We start from the raw sequence: 20,249 nt of genomic DNA on the forward strand, positions 1-20,249 counted from the left end.
GCTTCAAAGATTAGTGAGTGAATGTATAATTACACATTTGAGTCAAAAATTTAAAAGTTAAAGTATATCTGCCATTTTTATGACCTATTGCTTTAACTGACTTTTTAAAATTAACTGATCAACAATTGGTCTCTATAATCAATCCCAGCCCAAGGACATCTTGCTAAAGGAATTCCATAGATACAAACTCTCCTGCTAGTAAATACTAGTTTGTAGCCAGGAAGTCTGTTATTACCATACTTTTAAGATTTGCATGCTTGCTTGCTCTCCTAGAAGTATTTCCCTCTAAAGGGAGAGCACTGATTGTAGATCTGCTGCTTAACTCCTTCCTTCCCAGTCATTGATAGATTAAAAATGATATTTCATTGTTTATTTTGATTTACATTTTGACTGATGCTGAACAATTGTTCACAGGCTTATAACTGATTTGTATTTTTTTTCTGCCTCATAGGAGAGAAGATAATAGCAACAAAATATTGAAACCTGGAAAGTATATGAATTAGTGGCAATTATCTTAGCCAACTTGAGAGACAGGAATCCTAAGCAGGTCATGAAGCAACCTAATTCACACAGCTAAACCCCACATAAGGGAATTGAAAGCACCAGATACCTCTGAGCATGGTGTGGGCTAAAAATAGAAGGAATAATAGAAAGCCTATTTAAGAATCAATCAGAAGTCCAGAGATTTAGTCCTCGAAGAAAGGATCTCTGAAAAGAAAGAACAAAGGATCTCTGGCGAGGAGGATATTAGGCCCCACTAAGGGTGAAGGTCTAAAATTGAAAGAGAAATAAGAAAATTAGAGGACCAACATCTGAATAATTGGAGCTTAAGAAAGAGAAAATAGGGTAGGAGATAATCAAATAATTCAAATTGGTGAGACTGGAACCCCATTCTGACTTTACGTCCAGTGCTATTTATATTCTTTCAGGATAACTGGCATATCTGATTCATATTAACTGTAAAAGGACATTTTCTAAGCTTTCAGAAATGTTGGGGATAGTCAGAGACTTTGTTCAGGTGATTAAAGGGTGAGGCTTGCATTAGCCCTCCCCAAACCAATTATACCAAAATATTTGGCAGAACTAAAGAACTATGGTTAAAAAAACCAAAAAGAATGTTTTATTCATGCAAGCTATGCAATGACATGCCAGTACAGCTCAATAATCATATTGCCTTAAGTTGTTCTGTAAGAAGGGCAGAGGCTGTAACTGGCTAAAGCTCTAACTGGCTAAGGCACCAATGCAGGGAAGCAGCCATAGCAAGCAGATATGCAGATATAAAGTCAACTGTGGACAGAAAAACACAAACCAAAAAACTTCTGGGTTATCTGTGGATGGGTAGTCTCATCATCATGCCCAAGCAGAGAAACATACTATAAGCAACTTCCCTTCCAGGTGGACTATTTCAGTCCAAGTCAACCTGGATCCGAGTAGTGGACTCACAGATGATGAGCGAGTCTAACATCAGGCTTTCAGAAGCTTCAATTGACAACCTATGGCTTACTGTTTCTCAACATCCCAGGCCAATTAAATCAGAATCTCAGAGTAGTGCGGGGGCATCCATTGCTAAAGCTTTCCAGGTGGTTCAACTCTATGTAATTAACTTGAGAGTCATTGCCCTAGCCAAGGTATCATTCAATTAGTGTTTGTTTGGCTTAAATATGCACTAAATCAAAACACTGTATTAAACAAAGGACACAAAGATATTTAGTAGAAATGACGTGTAGCAAAAAAATTGATAGGAAAAAAATGATAAAACAATCCAGCTGGGGCGTGGGTGGGAGGAATGGATAAATAAGACAAACAAGAGAAAGCAAAAACGAAACTGGAATTGTTTTGGATTACTATGCTCAGCCACTGCAGGCTTAAATATGCTACTAACTTGGGGGGAGGGGAGGTAGGCGGTGTCAAGAGAACAGTGGAATGGACGTGCAAGAGTGAATTCCCACCTGAAATCTGAAGGCTCTGGTGTCTGCCTGGTGTCTGGACCCGGTTATTTTAGGTTAGAACTCTACTGCATACAGGGGAAAGAATGAGTCCTTGTCCCAAACCTGTCCAACTAGCTGTGCAACGTCAAGTAAATCTCTTTGGACGAGAGATTCCTAATGTCTAAAATAAAGAGCCTGGATTAGTAACCCTGAAGATCTCTCTCCTGAAGATCTCTCATCAGTCTAACTCTGATGCTATAAACAAGGGATCACACACATCTCCTTACTTCAGGAAAGGCCCAAGACGAGCTGAAGCCGGTCGTCAGGCTTCGAGCCATCCTCATTTTTCTGCTAGGCTTCCTTAGCCCCGGGAATGGACCAGGCACAAAGCACCACGTTATTAAGGCCTCATCAACCCCTGCCAGGAGCAAGCCCTAAGGCGCCCCACCCTGCGTGACTTCTCAGAGCTTCCACCACCTCCCCTGAACTTCCGACCTCCGCTTGGGACCTCAGGAGCCCGCGGCTGTTGTTCCTCCCTTAAAGCACAAAATCATCCCGGGGATCCAAACTTCGCGTCCGCTAGGGCCTCTAGGTAGAGAGCGGAGGGGGGAATCGACTCCCTCGACGATCTCTGCGGCCTGGACCCGCTCCCTCCGCCTGGCGCCAGGCTGCGGAGCGCCGAGCGGCTCGATGAGCGGGGGTGCAGCTGCGGCGGAGCGGCAGGCGCCGGGTCCGCGCCTACTGTCTTCCCCCTCCCCGCTTTCTTCCTCCGCTTCCCACTCCTTCGTCCGCCCTCCCAGTCCTGCCCATCACCGGAGAGCTGCCCGGAGCTCCCCGGGAGACTCAGGTATGGCCGCCCGCCTGTTCCCGACGGGAAGGGGTGATGTGCGGAGAAAGGAAACGGAGACGAAGTCCCTGCCCCGCCGCCCCCAACGTCCGCGTCGGGCAGGGGGACCGGCCTCGGGGGCAGTGGAGGGAGCCCAGAGTGGGAAAAGGCTGGGGTCGGACCGGGGGTTCCCAGAGGAAGGGCGACCAGGACAGGGGTGTGCGATGGGGAGCGGTTAAGGGGGAGAAGAATGGAAATTATAGGGTGCTCTGGGGAAATGGGAAGAGAATAGTGGCGGGGCTGGGGAAGATTGGAGAAGAGTGGGAGGCAGCCCGGACTGCGAGTGGGGATCTTGGGACAGAAAGGACTAGAGTTAGGAGATGTCGGGGGACGTGGCCTGGTGCGACAGATGGGGTGGGAGGGGTGTGTGTGTGAATGGAGCTGCTTGCTGGAGGGATGGATTTGTTTCACCATGAAAAGGTTTGGGAGAGAGAGCACCAACCCCGCTGTGTTTATAATGACCGGAAGGTGAGGTGAATCATTACACTTTGACAGGTTTTGTGAATAACATCTCCAGGCTGTGTCCATCCAAGTCACTTATTTCCGTGAAACTGCACCAACCAAGACTGCTGATGAGAGATGAGGAAGAGGAGTCAGAAAGGGAACGCAGGCTGGGAAAAGGGAAGCCTCTGCCCAGATTCAAGCTTTTTGTGAAATGAAATACTAGGGGGGTTGGTGTGCTTGTTTGCATAAAGCAAAATAGAAGCCAACATTTGCTAAACAACAGGTTAGAAGTTTATTACTTGTAAAGCCACTGAATTCAGAACGTACTGCCTCTTCAAAAAATACATACATGAAATTGTAAACGTATGATGATGGCATAAGAAGCGTATGGTGATGTGACATTTTAAAAATGTATTGGTGATGTTGAAATACATCATGAAGGTTCTCTTATTTACATATATACCTAGACACAAACACCTGAATTCATATGTATTTTGTACAGGAGAACTCTTAGGTAGAATATGTATAAATCTAATTTCTGAGCATTGTTTATTTCTACTAGTCATTTGGTGCAAATACCATCATTTACCCTGTGCTTCCTCAAGCACATTAATTAATCTGCCTGCTGCTTTGATGATGGCTTTTATGTTTGTCAGACAGTGATTTCTTGCCTTCATGAAGCTGATTCTTGGATTGTGGGACCTGAATTTGGGTTTGCTCATCATTAAACTTGTAGCTTTACTGTATATTTCATAAAGATGTTATGTAAGTTGGCCTGTTATTTGCTTTTGGATATTGAAGCAGACCCTTTGTAGGGTTTAAAATATAAATAAAATACAGGTATAATTAAAAGCTCTAGTTCTTCGGTTGCTTCCTTTGTCATCTGTTTCTCCATGCATTCTGTAACATTTCTGCATGAATGAATTATTCTGAAATCAAAGTATGAGGAATAAAATGGGTCAGATGCCGGATGTACGTGACAGAAATATTGTAGAATGAAGAACTCTAGAGCTGTTACTTAGGTAGCAAGTATTTGGTTTTTGTTACAAGTGGTTAAGTTTCTGGTTTGGAAAATTATTTCTTATCAAAGAAAAGTGTATCAATTTGTTTTGATGGGAAGTCAACTTAAAATTTTACTTTATTTTGTTTATGAAACTGGACTCTGGGCTTGTTTATTCTTTTTTAAGTGTATGATATTAACCAACAAATGTCTAATTACACTTAAAAATCTTAGAGGTTCTTCTCGTGGAAAGGGAAAGAGGACTGCTGGATTGTTACAGGAAAGTGGTCTTTCTAGAACAGAACTGTATAACCTGATAGACAACTAATTGGATAAATATTAAAATGGATCATGCACAGCCATTAATAATTTAGGCCTATGTTTCTGATATTTCAATCAGTAGAGTGACTAACACTATTAGTTACTTATCTTTTACCAAGCCTTAGTTTTCTCTTAGTTTCTTTGTGCTTACTTTGAAGGAGTGTTGTAATGAGTAAAAGAAAATGTGTGTAAATCGCTGAGCATAGTGCCTGACACATAGTAAAACATTCAGTACACCTTAGCTATTCTTATTATTCATCCATCTTCTAGTCCAAGATGCTGAAAACTCGTATTTGCTTGTCAGCTTTTTCTCAAGAAAATTTTGAATATGTTGCGTATTCAAGCATTTTCCTGGAAAATCATAATGCAAATTAGTATATAAAAGACTGTGAGACTTTCTGTAGCAAACCAAAAAAACAAAAAACCTGGCTTTGTTTAACCCAGTACTTTCCAAACTTACCCCTTTTCTTGGAGCACCTAGTGTTATGCATTAGAACAGGACGTTGTAATTGACAGAATGTTTTTGCATGTGTGTATTAATCTGATTTGACCATCCCAACTCCATGCAGAAGCCTAGAAATCACTATTTTACAGATGAGGAAACAGAATCATTGTTTAAGCAGCTCCCTAAAAGTGAGAGAATTAGAAGTGTTCTGCTGTCTTCTGACTCCAAGTTAAAATCTTTAAGCATTTGATGTCTCACTTGCAAGGGGACAACCTCCTAATTTTCCCTGTCTCCTGTACAAGCTGCTCTTTGATTTTATAAAAATATTTTCGCTAATTTCCCCCACGTGTTCTCTAAAAGTTACCTCCATTTTCTCTTTTTAACTGTTGTGTATTGAGGCCTAGCTTGGAGGCCAGGGTCACTGGAGTGGAGCAGGTGAGAGGGAGCAGCTGCAGTCAGAGAAGTGGAGGGGCCCCACCATATAGGGCCTTGTACGCTGTTTTCAGTACTTTAGCTTATACCCCAAAGTCTCAAATCTGATGAAATTAATTTTCTCCTTAAGGTGGTGAAGACTTATTCTGCTGAGAAGTAGAAGAGTACTTCTTCACTAAAAAAGATGCCTCCCAAGTTTAAGCGCCACCTAAATGATGATGATGTCACTGGTTCTGTGAAAAGTGAAAGGGTAAGTTCAGAATCTTAATCTTTAAAAAAGAAAGATTCAAAATATCTTTTCTTTCCTTTGTAAATAATTTGTTTTAGAATAATCTAATATTTATGGCTATATTCGAATCCTATTTGTTTTCTTCATAGTAAACATTAAAAAATATATGTTACTTAGATTGGGACTCAACCAAATTCTATTTCCATTATTGACCAAATTATGTTCCCAGCTTCTTTCTAGTCTTTCAAAGGGAATTTTGTACAAATACACAATATTTTATTTAGTACTCTGGAGCCAAATGTGGTTGGAGTTCCTCAGAATTTTTCAGATTTTACAAAGCTAGTTACTGCACATTATACAAGAGCCTTTTGGGGGTCTAGAGCAGCACCTCCAAACATTAATATTTCTCAGTGGAATGTCTGATTATTCTAATTAAGTATATAAATTAGCTGACATCAATTCAGGTAAGATTTTCCTCCAAATGAGTTTTCACTCCAAAGCTTATAAAATCTCTTGGTTTTCAGAACTTTTTAGATTTTGGAATTGCAGATAAAGGATTCTTGTCCTGCAGTTGCCACAGAGTCCAGAGTAGCTTTTATATAATGTTCAATTTTTAGTTTATTTCAGAACATTCTGTGCAGGATTGTATAAATCTAGAAATTATGCAGCATTTTGGAAGATAGCATTGATATGAGTATTGTAGATAGGCTACTTTTAGAATAAGTAATCAATAAGTATTTATTGAGGGAAGGAATTAGAGCTATTCTTTTTCATCCAGCAACCTAAAGCCCTCCCTCACTTCCTATCTTCTTGCCATTCCTTTATTTTCTGATTCATGCAACGAATGTTTATTGACTACCTACTATGTGCTAGGCATTGTGCTAAAAACTAGAGGGCATGGTCTCTGCCCTTAAACAGCAGATAGTCTGTTTGACTTCATTTTACATGCTCCTTTTTTGCACAACCTTAGAACCTCTGTCTAACATCTTATGATTTAGGAGTATCTTGAAATACAGTACAGGAATCATTTGTCATCCCTTTATTCTAACTCTTTATTCAGTGTCTGTTTTTGTTTTGCTTGAAGGGGGATACAATCCACCAACAGACTAACTGCTAGTAAACTTTTTAGAATAAGCTTCATTTACTCAAAAATATAAAATATACAGTTTCAATCAGTTCTACTTCTAAGACCATAACTATGGCACTTTCTTTTTACATTGTTGGTTGAATACTACCTCAATTTATTGTAAAAATAGGATATTAGATAGCAGAATTGAAAAAACAATTGGCTGTTTAACTAGAGTCCTCCTTTTGAATGTTTATCAGATCATGAAATTTGATAACTGATTGGTTCTAAGAATTTATAAATTACTTTTATAAAACTTTAAAAAATTTTGTTCCTCTTTCCTGTAACACTTTTGATAACAGCTTTATTGAGATATAATTAACATGCCATACAATTCACTCATTAAAAGTGTACAATTCAGTGGATTTTAGTAACTAGTATTTAGTACCAAATTGTGCAACCATCACCACCATCAATTTTAGGACACTTTCATCATTCCAAGAAGAAACTCTGTACTTTTTAGCAATCATCCCCCGTCCTCCTCATCCCTTCAGCCCTAGGCAACCACAAATCTATAGATTTGTCTATTCTGGACATTTTATATAAATGGAAGCATACACTATGTTGTCTTTTGTAAATGGCTTCTTAGCATAATGTTTTCAAAGTTCATCCATGTTGTAGTATGTATCAGTACTTCATTCTTTTCTATTGCTGAATAATATTCCACTATATGAATATACTACACTTTCTTTATTCATTCACCAGTTGATAGACATTTAGGATTATTTACACTTTTTGGCTACTATGACTACCACTGCTATGAATGTTCACATACAAGTTTTTATTTTCATTTCATTTCATTACATATGTTTTCATTTCTCTTGGGTAAATACCTAGTAGTAGAATTACTGGGTATTATAGTAACTCTATGTTCAACCTTTTGAAGAATTGCCAAACTGGTTTCCAGAGTGGCTGCACAATTTTTATATTCCCGTCCAGCTGTGTATGAGAGTTCTAATTTCTCCACATTTCTCCTCACCACCAATTTCTCCTCACCAACACTTGTTATTATCTGCCTAGTGGGTGTGAAATGACATCTCATTGTATCTCATTACCCTTTTTTGATAATGTATCCCTAGCTCTTGTGTTTTTGTTCAGTGAATAAGTGTATAGACATGCGTTTTCATTGTGTTTCTCATTGGGCAACTATAATAAACACACTTTAGTATCATCATCCTCTAAGGCAAATAAACTGTATTGTAAATGTAATGATTGTTACTTATTAGCTAGAAATACTTGTTGAAGGAAGTAATGTATCTTCCTGAGTATTATTGACTTTGAACATGTTTTCAGGTGGTCATTGGCCATTTCTTTTTCTGTTAGGAATTGTCTATTTCTCTTCTTTGATGATTTTTCTATAATGTGTCTTTTTCTTACTAGTTTGTCAGTGATCTTTATATAAGAGAGATACCAGACCCTTTAGTCTGAAAGTATGTTGCAAATTTCTTTCCCAGCCTGTTACTTGCCATTTAACCTTGTGTATGATATTGTATGTTCTTTACGTTTTAAATTTTTATGTAATCAAATTCATGAATTTTTTTTCTTTAGAAATTCTGGGGTTGTTTGTGACTTAGGAATAATTTACTCATCTTAATAGTTAAATACTTATTTTATATATTTTCAGGCTTTGTAATTTCATAAATAAATGGATTTAAGGTCACATTTTCCTTTAGGTACTGCTGTGACCATACTCTACAGATTTTGTCTTGTAATGTCCCCAGTGTCATTGATTTCTAAATAGTTTGTTAAGCTTGCATTTACCTTTTAACATTTTAACAGAAGACTGTTTTAAAATTTCCTTTTATTTGTTTTAATTTCCATTGCATTATGTCCAGAGAATGTGGCCTGTGTAATTTCTAGTTTGGGCTATTTATTAAAATTCTTTTATTGCTTATTCATTTCTTGGATATTTGAAAATAACATTTGTTGAGTACACAGTTCTGGATTATTTATTTTTTTGTCTTCCTGGTTTCTCCATCTTTGAAGGATATGTTAAAGCTTTCCTATGATTTTTGAATGTGTCCATTTCTTCTTATAATTTGAGCAGCTTTTGCTTTATGTATTTTGAAACTATATTGTTACATATAAACATTCGTTGCTGTTAAATCTTAGTGGATTGTGCATTTTGTCATTGTAAAATCTTATTTGATTGTTTAATGCTTGTCCTAAAATAACCTCTTTATATTACTTTTGCTAATTCTAACATTCTTTTTGTTAGAATTTGATAATATATCTCTTTCATCTCTCTTTTTTCTTTCATCCTTTATTTGACATTTATTTTAGGTAAATTTCTTATAAACAGATATTGGCTGCAATTTTTTTGAACTCTAATTATGTATAGTTTTTACTTCGAGTAGAAGCATTCAAACCATTCACATTTATTAAGATAACTGATATATTTGGACTTTTTCTGCACTTGCTAGTCCCTCTGCTGGCAGTGAATGCTCTTCACCCTGATCTTTGGTTGGCTCTTTGTTATTGTTTGGATCTCAGCCTAAATTTCACCTTTTAAGAATGATTTTCCTTGACAGCCTAATCTTATTTAGTCACCCTGTCACTTTTTATCCCATCACTGTTTTAATTCTCTGCATAACATTCATCACCATCAGGTGTTTTTTTGTAAGAGTTCAGACCTTGTCTGTCTTGTCCAAAGCTGATGCTTGGTACTTAGAACAGTGCCTAGTACATAGAAGATGCTCAGACGTAGTTGTTAAATGAATATTGAACACATCCTCTTTTCATTTTCTTACTCTTTGTGTATTATTTATTATAATATATAGAGATAATGACATTCATTGTACTTCTTATGTTTTCCCTATTTTCCCTAGCTTCTTTAGCTAGATGGATTATTTTTCCTCACTTTTTCCCTGCCCCCAGGACCACTAGGCAATTAAAAATTTCCTCCCTTTCTTTCTCTTTCCCTCTCTATTTTTAATTAACTTTATATGTTAACAATAATGTTTAAATTTGTGTTCTCTCTCAACATGCCAAAAACTATGCCCCTCCACACTACTTTTTCATTCTAGGCCTCTTCCCACTTCTCCAGTCCTCTCCCCACCAGGATGAGCATGTTACTTTGCTTTTAACTTCCTCATTTTACTCTCCACTTCCTGCTTTTGGGTTTTGTGAGAAAAGTTTTAGATTCTTGTAGAATTTTTCTTTATATTATGCATTTTTATCTTTCAAGTTATAGTTCACAATTATCTTCCATTTAGATTTTTTTTTTTTTTCTTTTTTGCGGTATGCGGGCCTCTCACTGTTGTGGCCTCTCCCATTGCGGAGCACAGGCTCCAGACGCGCAGGCTCAGCGGCCATGGCTCACGGGCCCAGCCACTCCGTGGCATGTGGGATCTTCCCGGACCGGGGCACGAACCCGTGTCCCCTGCATCGGCAGGCGGGCTCTCAGCCACTGCGCCACCAGGGAAGCCCTTCCATTTAGATTTGACCACACATTTTATTAGATGTACTGAGTATGTCAATCTCCATCTTAAGATCTTTGTTCTGATTTAATTTTCTTTTTAGCTGGTGTAATTCCTTAAGTAGTTACTTCAGAAAAGGTACATGGGTGTTGTATTTGCTTCCTGTTGCTGCTTTAACAAATTACCACAAACTTAAAACAACACATTTACTGTCTTATAGTTCTGGTGACCAGAAGTCCAAAATGGATCTTGCTGGGATAAAATCAAGGCACTGGCAGGGCCATGTTCCTTCTGGAGACTATAGGGAAGAAGCTCTTTCCTTGCCTTTCCCAACTTTTAGAGGTTGCCTGACCTCCTTGCTCATGCCCCTTCCTATATCTTTAAATACAACAGGGTGACATCTTCCAACCTCTGTCCCTCCCTCCCTCCCTCCCTCCCTCCCTCCCTCCCTCCCTCTCTCCCTGTCTGTCTGTCTCTCTGTCTGTCTCTCTCTCTCTCACACACACACACACTTCTGCCTCTCTCTTTTTTAAGTACTTTTGTGATGACTTTGGGCCCACTATATTGATCTTCCAACCTCAGATCCTTGATTTAATAACTTCTGCAAAGTTCCTTTTACCATTCAAGGAAACATATTCACAGGTTTCGGGGATTAGGATGTCGACATCTATGGGGAGCCGTTATTCGGCCTACAAGTTGTATACTGTTTGAGTTCTTGCATGCTGAAAAGGTCTGGGTTTTGCTCTTCTTCAGCCTCCTTTTGGAACTTTATATCTTCCCCTTTTGCGTAGAAGGTGAGACATTCCTCATTTTAATAAAAACAGTTGTATCTTATAAGGTAAAAGTATAAAGTTGTTTTTGTTTGGAAGTTCAAATATGTGTAGAGGGCTATTCGTAGGCCGAGTAGCTGTTAGGTGGACTGTGCCAGTTAATAAAGCCTTGTCTCTCAGCTCCAAACCTACCTTCTATACTCTTCTCTCTGATGCTAGAGTTGGACTCTGCAGCTACATTTCTCCTTTGCCCCCAGCTTCTTCTTAGGTTCTGCTGATAGAGAGAGACTGGAAAGCAGGGGGAGGAGGAAGGACTTGCCCCTCCCTGATTGCCTGCATCCCTTACTCCCATGCCAGCTTCAGTGACCTCTCTACCTTGTGGTCAGTCAAAGGATTCCGGGCTTACAAGCATTTTCTTAGAAAGTCTGCAGTGTGGTTCCATATCTTTTAGCTTCCAGTGAAGCACCTGTAATTACTCTTCGCTGTGTCTGGAAGCTTGGAGTTAAGAAATTTCACCAGGATAGAACTTGTTTCATTACTCTGCCCCTGACAGTTTGTAAGCCCCTTGGAATCTAAAAACTCAAGTCTTTTTCTTTTTTTGACAGAGAAATCTTTTGGAAGATGATTCAGATGAAGAAGAGGACTTTTTTCTGTAAGTTTTTTGTTTTTCTTTTTACAGCTTTATTGAGGTGTAACTGGCATACAATAAAATACATATAAAGTGTACAATAAGAGTTTTGGCATATCCACTGTATACCTGTGAAATCATCATGAAATTCAAATAGTGAACATAGCCATCACCTCAAAAGTTTCCTCAAACCTCTTGGTAATCTGTCACTCTCCCAGTCCCAGGCAGCCACTGATCTGCTTTCTATCACTGTAGTTTGTATTGCCTAGATTTTTTTTTTGGAAGTGGAGTCACACAGTATGCCTCTTTTTTTTACTGGCTTCATTCACTTTGCATAATTATTTTGAGATTCACCCATGTTGTCGCATGCATCAGTAGTTTGTTTCTTTTTATTTCTGAGTAGTGGTCCATTGTATGAACATACTGCAATTCATTCACCCATTCACTTATTGATGGATATTTGGGGTGTTCCTAGTTTTTAGCTATTACAAATAAAGCTGCCATAAACACTCATGTACAGGTTTTGTGTGGACTTACGCTTTCATTTCTCTTGGGTAAACAGGAGTGGAATGGCTGGTGTATGTTTACAGCCGTTTCCCAAAGTTGTGTACCATTTTATATTCCTACCAGTACTGTATGGGGGTTCTAGTTGCTCCAGATCCTCATCAGCACTGCATATGGTCAGTCTTTTAATTTTAGCCACTCTTGTGGGTGTATAGTGGTATCCCATACGGTTTTAATTTGCATTTCCATAATTACAAATTATGCTGAACATCATCTTTTGTGTGTATTTGCCATCCTTATATCTTCTTTTTATTTATTTATTTATTTATTTATTTTTGGCTGTGTTGGGTCTTCATTGCTGTGTGCGGGCATTCTCTAGTTGCAGCGAGCGGAGGCTACTCTTTGTTGTTTCAGTGGCTTCTCTTGTTGTGGAGCATGGGGACTAGGCGCGCAGGATCCAGTAGTTGTGGCACGTGGGCTCAGTAGTTATGGCTCGTGGGCTCTAGAGCACAGGCTTAGTAGTTGTGGCTCAAGGGCCTAGTTGCTCCGTGGCATGTGGGATCTTCCCGGGCCAGGGCTCAAACCCGTGTCCCCTGCATTGGCAGGCGGATTCTTAACCACTGTGCCACCAGGGAAGCCCCTTATATCTTCTTTGATGATGTACATGTTAAAAATCTTTTGCCCATTTCTAAGTTTGTCTTCTTATTAAGTTGTGAGTTTTTTATATATTCAAGATATAAGTTCTTTGTCAGATATATGTTTTACAGATATTTACTCCCAGTCTGTAATTTAATCTTTTCATTTTCATAACTGTATCTTTTGAAGAGCAGAGTTTTGATTTTGATGAAATTAGTTTATTAATTTTTCCTTTCATTGTTTTTGTTTATTTGAGAAATCTTTGCCAAACCTAAAGGTTCTAAGATTTTCTTCTTTGTTTTCTTCCAAAAGTTTTATTGTTTTGACTTTGACATTTAGGTCTATAATCTATTATAAGTTAATTTTTTTATATATGGTTGAGTTAAGGGTGAAGGATCATTTTGGGGGGGCCAGGGAGCATATGGATATCCAACTGTTCCACCACCATTTGATGGAAAGATTATCTTTTCCCTGTTGGATTGCCTTGATGCTCTGTCAGAATTAATTAACCTGGTCAATCCTTTGCAGTTTTCATTAGAAAGGGCCTCGGTTTTATTTGCAAAGTCAGGAAGGATGACATATTGTTGCAGGAGTTTTCTCTGGAGGCTCATACCTCCAGAAGGGTATGCCTGGGAGGAAACATTTACCTCCCACTTTGCTATAATGTTGTGGAGTTTTTCATAGAGGCTTTTTTTTTCCCAAATAAAAAACATTGTATAAAACATTTTATAAAAAGTAATTGACAGCCATGAAGCAATTGGCAAAAAGAGCCTGCAGGATGGAAATCAAATCCAATAACAGGAAATAGTATCATTTTTGGCAGGAAAGTCAGATGAAGTGGGAAGATAATTTCCTACAGGTAACAAGGTTTCCAGAGTCAAAAAGCTAATTGCTCATAGTGCCAATTACAGTGAGAAGCCTTAGACTAGAGCAACAGCTACCTGTCAACAAAGGACTCAGTATTGAAAAGGTCAGATGCTTTGGCTAAACAAGTGATCACCTGAATGTAAGTGAGAAACAAAAACTTTTCAGGCTAACTGTACACTGGAGGTTCACTCCCAAATAATGCTGTACATCTTCCAAAGGGCCTGATGACAAAACCGGCACACTACCACACCCTGTGGTTCTGTCTATGTATTGAAAGGGAGACAGAGCTAATAAAATTTCTGAAATAATTTTTTAAAAATTAATCAACATGGGCTTCCCTGGTGGCGCAGTGGTTGAGAGTCCGCCTGCTGATGCAGGGGACGTGGGTTCGTGCCCTGGTCCGGGAAAATCCCACATGCCACGGAGCGGCTGGGCCTGTGAGCCATGGCCGCTGAGCCTGTGTGTTAGGAGCCTGTGCTCTGCAACGGGAGAGGTCACAACAGTGAGAGGCCCACATACCGCAAAAAAAAAAAAAAAAAAAAAAATTAACACCTGTTGATTATTATGAACAATAATCCTGTTCATAGGATTATTCATAATTGCCAAAAGGTGGAAGTAACCCAAGTGTCCGTCAGTGGAAAGATAGATAAACAAAATATGGTACGTACATACAATGGCATAGTACTCAGTATTAAAAAGGAAGGAAATTCTGACACATGCTACAACATGGATGAACCTTGAAGACATTAATTATGCTAAGTGAAAGAAGCTGGTCACAAAAGGATACATTTTACATAATTCTTCTTATCTGAGGCCTAGAGTAATCAAATTCATAGAGACACAAAGTAGAATGGAGGTTGCCAAGGGCTGGGAGGAGGGGGAAATGGGAAATTAGTGTTTAATTGGTACAGAACCTATTCTTTTTTGAGTTTTATGGTTTATACCTTATTTTCTATCATCAGAAGATGGAAAATTACTTAAAACATCAAAAAATTTTAATTTTCAGATTATTAAAATGGATTGGTTTAAATGATACAACACTCAACTATAATGGAGAGATAATAATTTGAGAAATGTTAATATTTTCATAGACTCTTAAATTTCCCTTTAGTTATGTTGCTAAGTTTTAAGATGAGTAATCAAAAAACATACTTGAAAAATTTTAGTGTTTTGAATGGATTTTTCTCTACATCCATCCCCCAAATCAGCATTTCATTAGAGCCTAAATTCAAGGTAGTTGGACTTCTAGTGTTCTATAATTGATCATAAAGTTATTAATAGTCACTGGCACTTTAGTTTTATGGTATTTCAGAGTTTAATGATTAAAACTACCTGTGTATAACTAACAATTATATTAAAAGTGATAACATTCAGAAGAATTAAGTTGTGATGGCCTGCACTAAGTACCAATGAAGTACAGACATGATTAAATATCATTAGGTTCCATCAGTACCAGTAATATGTGGTTCCTTATGATAAATGATCCATGTTTAGAATTCAGCAAGTGTGTGTGTTTTCTGTTTTGGGGTTTGTTTTAATGCTCATTAATATGTACTTGGTGTTTTGTTTTCAGAAGGGGACCATCTGGACCAAGATTTGGACCTAGAAATGAAAAAATTAAGCAGTAAGTTTGTGAGATGCTCATTTGTTTAAATGATTATCATATTTCTACAAGGACCAGGGGTTGGCAAACTACAGCATATGAGCCAAATCTGGCTGCCACCTGTTTTTGTAAAGTTTTATTGAAACACAGCCATTCCTATAGATATATTGGCTGCTTTCAAACTACAGTGACAGATTTGAGTAGTTGTGACAGAGACCTTATGGCCCACAAAATCTAAACTCTCTATTATCTGTCTGGCCCTTTACAGAAAAATTTGCTGAGCCTTGATGTAGACTAATATTACTACTAGGTTGTAAAAACCCAGTCATTCTTTTCATTTTCACAAAGTTACCTCTTAATTATAGCTAAGGAGATGCAATTCCTGGTTGTTGGTTTCCTTAATTTAATTATTATATATCAAATTCATTTATTTAGCATAATCTCAAGGTCTATTTTGGTTTTAAATCTATAGCTTGATTCCCATTTTCAGCATGATAATAAAAGTAATATAATAGATTTAGTTTTCTGAAGTACAGTATCTTGTTTATATACTTCCAGAATTTGTTCATATCTATTACTTATCCTAATCCATTTATTGATCTAAGTTTTATGGCTCATTAATTTTCAGTTTAGAGCTTTTCTGTATATATTGTTGATGGTAGCTGGTGGATAATGCTGTAGTGAATGTATCTAACATTAGAATCGTATGAGTCCTGGCAAGAAGGGAGAAGGAATGAATGGAGCAGTGAAATAGGCCTGGAAACTTACCGAGCTATAAAAGATAAACTGGAAGATAAACTGAATGGCCCAGGTTCAGGATCTAAGGAGGGGTAGTTGCTACCCTAAGTCTGGATATAGATGGCACATAGTGGGAAGGGTACTGTAATGGGATATCAAGTTATTGATGAGGTACTTTCCTGGTGGTCCAGTGGTTAAGACTCCACGCTTCCACTGCAGGAAGCATGGGTTCGATCCCTGTTGGGGGAACTAAGATCCCTCATGCTGCGTGATGTGACAAAAATAAATAAATAATAAACCACAGTTTAAAAAAGAAAAAAGCTACTGATTAGATACTTGGGCTTTAGTCAGGTAGTGGTTGTTGTGAAGAAATAGGTCCACATTTATCCTGATCCTAGCTAATGGATTCTGTAATACAGAAGCAAGGTACCAACAAATTGATTTGACTACTAAATGGGATGTTTTCATTTTCTATTGCTGTATAACAAGTTACCCTGAACCTAGCAACCTAAAACAGCAAACATTCATCATCTCACATTTTCCATGGGTCAGGCGTTCAGTCACTGCTTAGGTGGGCCCTCTGCAGGGTCTCACAAGGCTGAAATTAAGGTGTCACCAGGGCTTTGATCTCATCCGAAGCTCCTGAGTAAGCTCAGGTAGTTGTTGACAGGATGCACTTCCTTGCACCTGTACAACCCACAGTGCTTGCTTCTTCAAGGCCAGCAGAAGACAGTCTCTGCTGCTTCAAGTGTCTGATTCAGCCAGTAAAGATACAATGAGCCACTGAGATTCAGACAGTTTATTACTTACATAGATTGTCAAAGGAAGAGTAGCCAAAGGTGCCAGCTCCCTGGGTTCTTGTCCTAAACACCAAAAATGATGATACCAAAATAGAGGGGTCCAGGTGGCTACAGTATGAAAAGTAACATGCCCTATTACTAAGGAGCCAATTCTCGCCTGCAGCTAAGTGGTTTTATAGTCTGCAGGTATATCCTGCCGAAAGCCTTATATGTCATCAGAACCTGGGAGGTGATAAGAAACTGTCTCATGACAGTCTCCTAGGGAAGATGGGGAGGTGAGTGGGAGATGGCCTCAGAAGCCACTCATCCTCATCTTTGGAAGGATCACAAGGCATTCAGGGTTGCGAGGATGCCATGGCAGAACGGTTGCCCTTCTCTGAGCCAGAGTGACTTCTTTATCCACCCACATATATACCTCAGCTGCCACAGGAGAAGAGGACTCCACTGATGACACACCTGTTTTTTTCCCTGCCAATGTGCTTCATTTCCTGTCTGACATTCTCTGCAGAGTGAGCCTGGTACTGAATGTGGCCCAGTGAGTCTTTTGAGTATGACTTTCCAGCTGACCCCAAAACCAGTGCCAGTTGTACAGAGTGGGCATTGCAGGATATGTCTATGTTAGTAAGTGCCGAGTACACATGCACGTGAATGTGTATTTGTGCATATTAAATTACCATAATAACGTTGGTGATCACAGAATTTTAGAACAGTAAGGCACTATTTAGAAAGTGTAATGGCTCTTACTCTAGAGCTGAAGGCTTATCATACGTACTCAGAAAATGGTCAGTCATCAAAACACACAAATTAACCTTTGACACAACCCCATGAGTGTTTATCTAACCAGGGCATGACTCAGGCGTGTGCCCAAAGTGACCCCAAATGGTGGAGCACAACCTGCTACGCTACTTGCCCAAGGACAGATTCCTGGCATTTGTTTAGTAACTAAAATTGGGAGCACTGATGAGTTTCTTTAAGGTGTGTTGTCACCGCTTAATGTGTAACGTTTCCATACAGGGTGGTTCCCCCCCACCCCCCCCCGTACGCGGGCCTCTCTGCCGCAGCCTCTCCCGTTGCAGAGCACAGACTCCGCACGCGCAGGCTCAGCGGCCATGGCTCACTGGCCCAGCCGCTCCGCAGCACGCGGGATCCCCCCGGACCGGGGCACGAACCCGTGTTCCCTGCATCGGCAGGTGGACTCCCAACCACTGCGCCACCAGGGAAGCCCCAGGGTGTTTTTTTGATGTGTGGATCAGCAACATTGTTGCTTTGTCTGCATTTGATTGACATGTTGGTAGCAGATTAATCCCACAAAAATGCCCAGTGTCACTTTCTTTTTTTAATTGAAGTATAAGTTGATTTACAATGTTTAATTTCAGTTGTACAGCACAGTGATTCAGTTATACATATATATATATTCTTTTTCAGATTCTTTTCCATTATAGGTTGTTACAAGATATTGAATATAGTTCCCTGTGCTGATACAGTAGGTCCTTTTAATGGGTTCTTTAGTATTCCAATGTCACTTTTCAGGGAAGATTTTTGGGAAAGATTTTAAATAGTCACATGCCTATATAAAAAATTTATGATTCTCTTTGGAATGTTTCCTTTGCTTTTAAATTAAATAGTAGCATTATAAATGCCACTCCAATGAATTGTAGGCATTCTCTGCCACAAGTAGGAAATCTCCTATCTATAGCCTTGGTCCAACAAGTTTAACTTTATTCCCCCAAGGAATGTTCTATGATGAACAGATACACATATATACACATATATACGTATATATGTACATATATACGTATATATGTACATATATACTATATGTGTATATATATAATTGCAAAAATACAGCATATATACTACATATAGTATATATGTATGTGTGTGTGTGTATATATATATATATGTGCAAAAATACAGCATATATTTAAAACTTTTTGTCAACAGTACCTTAAGAGGCCACAAGATGGGGGTGTTAACTGTGAAAATAAATATTTTCTTTATAAAATAACAGATGAGTGTGTGTTGCAGAGCATGAGCTTTTTTTTTCCTTAATGGAAGAACACTGACATTAAACACATGCTAAGTGTTAGGAACCGTGCTAAGTGTTTAAAACACACTTGTCACATCTAATTCTCATAAGGGAAAGATTATCATCTTCATTTCAAAGGTGAGAAAATATGAGGCTCAAAGAGGCTTGCAAAATGACTTGCAAAGCCACATACATAGTAAGTGATAACGTTGAATTGCAAACCCAGATCTGTCTGTGTCCAGAGCCTGGCCTCTCTACACTACACCACGCAGCCTCCCTGTAGTGGTGATAATTAGAATAGAGACATCTCAGGAACACAAGTGCTGTCAGACTCTAAGCAGGATTTAAAACAATGTTAAGGGCTTCCCTGGTGGCGTAGTGGTTGAGAATCTGCCTAATAATGCAGGGGACACGAGTTGGTCTGGGAGGATCCCACATGCCGCGGAGCAACTAGGCCCGTGAGCCACAACTACTGAGCCTGCACGTCTGGAGCCTGTGCTCCGCAACAAGAGAGGCCGCGATAGTGAGAGGCCTGTGCACCGCGGTGAAGAGTGGCCCCCGCTTGCCACAACTAGAGAAAGCACTCGCACAGAAACAAAGACCCAACACAGCAAAAATAAACAAATAAATTACTAAAACAATGTTAAAATGTCTTTTCTCTACATGTCTTGATATTTTCCTGGGTATGTTCTCTCTTGTGTCCTTTCTTCTACTATATGACTCTAACAGGAAATGATATAAATCTCCACCCCCTCCTTCAAAAACTTGCTTTTTCTTTGAGTCCTTAATTTTCTATTTCAGTTAATGACCATCATCTACATCTACTCAGTTGCTCAAATTATAAATCTAGAAGTTCTCTACCCTTTTCTTGCCCCAGCTCCCTCACCCATATCCAGGTAATCATTGGTTCCTGAAATATCCCCTCCTGTTATTCCTTTAGCCTAGAACTTTCCCACCATCCATCACCTTTTTTACTCTGCCCAGTTCACTCTTAACCTCTCAAAACTCAGCACCAGGATCTTGATGCCATCTCTGGTCCAGGCTGGATTCATCTGGGCTGCACGACTGATACCGTGTGTTTCCTTCCATTATGGCACTTGACATATGGTAATATAATCCTCGCTACCAGTGTTCCCCACTAGACTGTAATCTTGCTGAGGATCAAAACATTCACATCAGTATCCTCAATGCGTAGGATAATAATAACTCCCTAATATATATTTTTGAATAAATGAAATACTTAATTCAGATCAGAAAATATTTGTTGAATGCCTGTTTTCTACTAGGCACATTTCACATGACCTGGGAAACAGATGAGTGGGACAATCTCTGTTTTTAAGGCATTTACAGTATAATAGTGAGGATAAGACCAACATAAAATAGAAATCAAAGTATTGTAACTACTATGAAAATGTAAAAAATCATGGGGAAATATGTTTTCACT

The 20,249-nt window shown here is 38.9% G+C and overlaps 1 protein-coding gene across 2 annotated transcripts in view; it reads left to right on the plus strand.

Annotated features, from left to right (window-relative positions):
* Positions 1-2,606: 2,606 nt before the first annotated feature.
* The window catches only part of VAMP4 (vesicle associated membrane protein 4), a 28,092-nt gene continuing 10,449 nt past the window's right edge, over positions 2,607-20,249 (plus strand). Inside the window, exons 1-5 of one of the 2 annotated variants that reach the window (XM_029230955.1) lie at positions 2,620-2,775; positions 3,310-3,541; positions 5,587-5,706; positions 11,606-11,652; positions 15,209-15,259. In XM_029230955.1, the coding sequence (XP_029086788.1) occupies positions 5,641-5,706; positions 11,606-11,652; positions 15,209-15,259 (164 nt within the window). In that variant the 5' untranslated portion in view covers positions 2,620-2,775; positions 3,310-3,541; positions 5,587-5,640. Of the gene's footprint in view, positions 2,776-3,309; positions 3,542-5,586; positions 5,707-11,605; positions 11,653-15,208; positions 15,260-20,249 lie in introns of both variants that reach the window. The other variant, XM_029230954.1, reaches the window with a different exon arrangement.

Source organism: Monodon monoceros, unplaced genomic scaffold (genome assembly GCF_005190385.1).
Source record: "Monodon monoceros isolate NGI ecotype Baffin Bay Population unplaced genomic scaffold, NGI_Narwhal_1 Super_Scaffold_18, whole genome shotgun sequence".
Lineage (NCBI taxonomy): Eukaryota > Metazoa > Chordata > Mammalia > Artiodactyla > Monodontidae > Monodon > Monodon monoceros.